This window comes from Brachyistius frenatus, unplaced genomic scaffold (genome assembly GCF_029030835.1).
Source record: "Brachyistius frenatus isolate BFR_SWC_R1_liver_20210118 unplaced genomic scaffold, ASM2903083v1 Contig_77, whole genome shotgun sequence".
Taxonomy (NCBI): Eukaryota; Metazoa; Chordata; class Actinopteri; family Embiotocidae; genus Brachyistius; species Brachyistius frenatus.
In genome coordinates this window covers 1,372,200-1,377,561 of record NW_027210676.1, presented here as the reverse complement: position 1 = coordinate 1,377,561, position 5,362 = coordinate 1,372,200, and the positions used below count along the sequence as shown (strand labels likewise).

The 5,362-nt window shown below is 40.5% G+C and overlaps 1 protein-coding gene across 2 annotated transcripts in view; it reads left to right on the top strand.

Moving 5' to 3' along the window:
- Positions 1 to 5,362, top strand: part of fkbp16 (FKBP prolyl isomerase 16) — a 30,938-nt gene that overhangs the window by 104 nt on the left and 25,472 nt on the right. Inside the window, exons 2-5 of one of the 2 annotated variants that reach the window (XM_069708699.1) lie at positions 139 to 230; positions 2,102 to 2,538; positions 2,772 to 2,941; positions 3,688 to 3,776. In XM_069708699.1, the coding sequence (XP_069564800.1) occupies positions 2,106 to 2,538; positions 2,772 to 2,941; positions 3,688 to 3,776 (692 nt within the window). In that variant the 5' untranslated portion in view covers positions 139 to 230; positions 2,102 to 2,105. Of the gene's footprint in view, positions 1 to 138; positions 231 to 1,495; positions 2,539 to 2,771; positions 2,942 to 3,687; positions 3,777 to 5,362 lie in introns of those variants that run through there. The other variant, XM_069708698.1, reaches the window with a different exon arrangement.

Sequence of the window (5,362 nt, the reverse complement as noted above, 5' to 3'; positions counted from 1 at the left end):
GTGGGCGGCGCTAGCGCACACACACGTACGCACACACACGCGCGCGCACGCACACGCATACACACATACACACGCACACACGCTTCAAGTATGAAGTAAACACAACGAAGTAAAAACTAGTTTACTTTCGCTTTCCAGGTCACGCACCGGCCGTGTGTGCCCTCCCTGTCTGCTCTGTGATCTATTTTAGCTCTGAGTTTGGTCCAAGTGGGCTCTCCAACCGGATCCTGGTAAATGCCAGACGCGCGCACACACACACACACACACACACACACACACACACACACACACACACACACACACACACACACACACACACACACACACACTAGAGGAAGTATAAATACAGACACAAGGGGTCAAAAATAGATGGCATTTTAGTGCAACAAGTGATGTTGATTTATTTTCTATTGAAGTAAAAGTACATAAATATGATCAACAAAATGAGTTTAACGTAGCCTATAAAAGTAAAAGTAACCATTAGTTATGTAGTGGCCTTTTTCTGAAAGTGAAATGCAACTAGCAAATATTTTCAACATTAAGTTTATGCTGACAATCTAAACTGATGGCATATTCACCTGTAAGTACCATTTAAATAAAACCAGTTAAGGTTGAAGTCATTTTAATTGTATTTTGTCCGTAATGTTGGATAGTTTAGTGCATATTCTGTCAGATCATAGAGTGTTTAAATGAGAATAATATTGGAAATCTAGCACTCTAATACAAGTAATGCAGTTTAGTGATGAGTACATATTTTCTCCTGAACTACATTTAAATTAAAGTACTTAAGTGAGGTGAAAAAAAAAATATCTTTAAATTGTGTTAAAGCACAATACTCTGAAAGAACAAACACTGTACAAATCCCTGGAAAGGAGTTAATTTTACTCACCACATGTGCATCTTTTGTCTGTGCGCCTTAGAAATTAAATGGCAAATATGGAATTTGGATTACTTTAATCCCTGATGGACAACATGCTTTCACCGTAGATTAAAGAGCAGCCTCACAGTCAGGAAAGCAGTTTATATTTAGTTTCACATCAGTCCAGTTGTCCACCTGATGTGCTGATGTCTGCTTCACAAACTCTGTGTTATAATGTCTATACTGTCATAATCACGTCAACCTCTGTGAACGTGAACAGAGCCAGAAGACTTTAGCCTTTATATTAAATTATGACACACTGCTTTTTTATGAAATAGAACTCAGTTGCAGTGTAGAACAAATATAATTACTTTTTCAAAAAATAATCCTTGACCTCGTCTACCTTAAAATGCACACACACCATAAATGATTCTATCTGAGGTCTGAATTGAAGTTCAGAATTACAGTAAAAATCCACTGTACAAATTGTCAATTGTCAAACTATGATGGGTTAAAGAACATTGCCATCTTTATAGATTTTAAAGAATAATTGTGAATATATATTCAAACTGATTATATGTAAACTGCAATCCGGTGTTGTGTTTGTGGGGTTTTATGGCTCATCTGTGCGTCTAGTGGCACTTCTTCAAAATAACAATCCCCAATGCAACTCAAAGTAAATTAAGTTAGAGCCTGCGTCTCTTGAGATCCTCCTGGTAGATATTGCATTCATGGAAGCTGCATTATGGGGCACCATGATGAAGTCATTAAGAAGCTTACAGACGTTCTGGCAGATTAGGTTTTTCTCTTCTAATCCTGTAGATTACCATTGCACAAGCCTGCTCGCTGAGAATGCTTCGCTGCGCTGCACAGTTTCTTTACACCGATCATTTTTTGCTGCTTCCACATCACTGAACCACGTTGACCGCGACGGATACAAGTGGAAGAGACGAGAGGTCAAAGGGTAACAGATCAGCAGGAACTGCGTAGCTACAGGCAGGACTAATCTTTTAATAAAAACATAGACAAAGCCAGGATTTAGGGAAGCATACTGAGTTGGATTTGCTGAAACCCAACATGGACTTTTGTAAATATTACGTCGTGGAGATATTTATTTTGTTTTGACAGAGAATAGGTGGCAGACGGGACAACTAACCTGCACCTATAAGGGGAACATTGGCTCAACAAAGAGGATCATCTTGTTTGGACACTAATGCAGAGGGTGTCAATCGCTCTCTGTAGTGAAATGGAGACAGAGCCATGTTGTGAAGAGAACCCTGCAGTGAAGCCTAACGAGTCCGAGGTAAGAGAGGCCATTTCTGAGCTTGCTGAGAGGGACAGTCGCAATGAGCGGCCCTGTGGGCCTGCAGAGGAAGATGAAGAGCTTTGTGGAAAAAACCTGGCTAAAACAGAGAGCTGTGCAGGAGAGAGTAAAGGCACTGGGACAAAAACCCCATGCGATCCTGAGCAAAAGAGTGGGGAGACAGAATGCAAGGGGAGGAAACTGAAAAAAACAAATAGTTGGAAGATGGTGCGATTCCAAGACCCGTCAGAGGACGATGATGTGTTGGAGAGGGACAGCTCAGCAAAGAGTCTCTTTCCAGAATATGCAATGGAGGAGTGGACGTCCACAACCTTTGAGGAGCTGTTCATGGCAGAAGATTGGAAGGACATCACAGGTGAGGAAACATTAGGCAAACAGTACATCACATGTCGAGACACTTTACACTATAGGTCATCTTGAAAAAAAACCCGAAGTTTTTATTTAACTTTAACCTTCTCATTTTGTAATGAAACCTTGACAACAAAAGAAGAAAAGTGATTTGTGGATTTTTCTGAGCACTAGTTTACCAACAACTTACAGATCAAACCCACTACCTCCTGCATGACCTTTTCTTCTTTCCTAACACAGATGACCGGCTGTTGAGGAAGAAATTGCTGGAGTCCCGGACCCCACAGGCTCCGCATCCCACCTGGGGCCAGGAGGTTTCTGTGAAGATGCAGTGTGTCCTGGAGGACCGCACTGTGGTGGAGAAGGACTGCAATCTTGTCTTTGTTATCGGAGATGGAGATGTGAACCAGGTGAAAGCTTTTAACCTTTCAGCCTCTTAGACAGGAAGGTTTTGGTTTTTATTGAATGTTTGTATTACATCACACTTGTTTGTGTTTGTGTTACATCACACGGTGACCGGTAGAGGCTGTAAAAATAGTTCAGCAAAACTCTACAGCCATGCTAGTGGCTTTAGTGTGTATTAGCTCAATGCTAACATCAGCATGCTCTTGCTGACAATGACAAGGCTAACATGAAACATAAAGTGCAGCTGAGGCTGATGGGAAAGTCATTAGTACTGCAGGTATTTGTTCATACACCAGGATATTGGACAAAATTTCAATTGGAACTGTCACTTAAATTATTACAAGTAGTCCTGAGGTGGGTATGAAGCTCTGAACCAACTTTGATGACAAACCATCAAACAGTTGTTGAGGTATTCACTCAAAGTCCTTATTGTCAAACTCATGATGGCACGAAGAAAAGTTTGAGGCCCATTTATAAAATTGTGGCTCATCCTCTGCCAACATAATAATCCAGTACAATAATCCTGTCTGAACTGACCGGCAGACATTATCATTCCTCGAGCTTGCATTTCTGAAAGGCAAGTTCACGTACTTGAAACTTGTAACTTGTAATCTAATATTTTAGTTAGTTAAGAACATCAACAACAACAACAACAACAATGCTATTGTGTGTTTGTTGTTATTATGTAAAAAGCTACAGATAAAATATGCTTAGTCAGTCCTCTAAATAACTTGTTTTTTGACACTTGCAGGCCCTGGAGGAGTGTGTCATGTCCATGCAGCAGGGCGACATCACATTACTGTTGGCCGATTCACAATATGCCTATGGACTTCTGGGAAGGTAGGGACTTTCCATTTACCGTTCTTCCTATGAATTAAGAAACACACTGAAGCAATAGTAAGACTTGAGCGGGTTTTGTTGTTGTTGTTGTTGTTGTTGATTTTACATAAATGACATCTATGTATTATTTCAGTTAGAAGCCCAGGCCTGTTGAACCTGTTGCTGTGGTGGCAGCCTGGTTATCCGGGGGTAATGGGGTTAATGGACCATAAACAGGAGCAGATGGCTTCTTCCTAGCACCATTCAGAGGTAGCCTATCAGTGCCGTGTTTGTAACATTCCAACCTATGGGAGAACACCGCTCATATTACAGCCAATGGCTTGGGTTTGTAACCTTTACACTATTAAAGAGCCAGAATAAACAGAGGGGAGATTGGTATGTCGCTGCCGAAAAGCCACTGTTTACAGATGAAATGTTTACTTTAGATAACCTGAACACGTGAGACAATAACGCACCACAGTGATTAGATGAGATTGTCTATAATAATATACAAATGAGCATATTTGAAAATTAAGGTGGGACTAAAGGCAAAACATATCAGAAATTTAGTTTAATGTGATTTAATTTGTTTTCTAGTTGATTATGTTGGAGCGAATTCATTTCTATAGTTCTCACTGCTAACAGTTTTTTCAGCACACAGCAATATAGTGTATATTAAGCAATTTCATAAACGGCTAAATTGTGGCCACTAATTTAATTCTGAAAGCGATAATATCAACTCTGTAAATAAGCGCATACCTATTAGAGCTAATTATACAATATTAAAAAGTTTCAAACACTCAATCTAGAGCTCTGTGTGCTCTGTTAGCGGACAGCAGTTCTCCAGCATGCCACTGTCAGCCGAGGCACAAAATGTTGTTGATGTAAAAGCTCCGAGCAAAAAACAAAAAACAAAAATAATTTACTTGCATTTCTGCCACGTGTGGAACATACTCAACCATTAACTGAGGAGCTGCTCTGAAGAGGAACCATGTAAAAACACATCCGTGCTCTCAGAATTATCACGTGGCAGTAAAAGCCTGAAAAAGGTGCAGAATCCAGGGTTAAATTTGTGACTCAAATCCACTCCTACAGCTGAAAGTACAACTCAGTACATCTGAAAATTGTTGACAACATAGTGTTCACGTTTACTGAACATTGTGTTGTGAAGGCATGCTTGTTTTTTTTCAGCCTCTTTTGAGCCCTGCGCGTGACGTCCTGTTTGTATTAGGGAGCTCTGTGAAAGACAAGGGGTGTGAGAGGTGAGAGCAACGAGTCTCTGGGGTGCTGTCTGGAGTCTCGCCTTGTGTCGTGTCGAGAAGGAGGCAGCAGGAGGTTCGGTAATGATTGTTTTGATGCAGCTGATTAGGGTTGTGTGCTGAGTAGCAAATCTTACTTGTACCATAAGGTAGACTATCAGAGCTGCATGCCAGCTCTTTAAACAGGATTCACTCACTGAGGATGTTTGGCGCCCTAAATCTAAATGTCACCAGTCCCTAAAGTTAAATACATTTATTCAATATTTGGTGTTACGGATGAGAAATGTGGTGGTATGGTATGTAAACTTATCCTGTTTGTCAAAGTCTATGTCAACAGTATTTCATAAA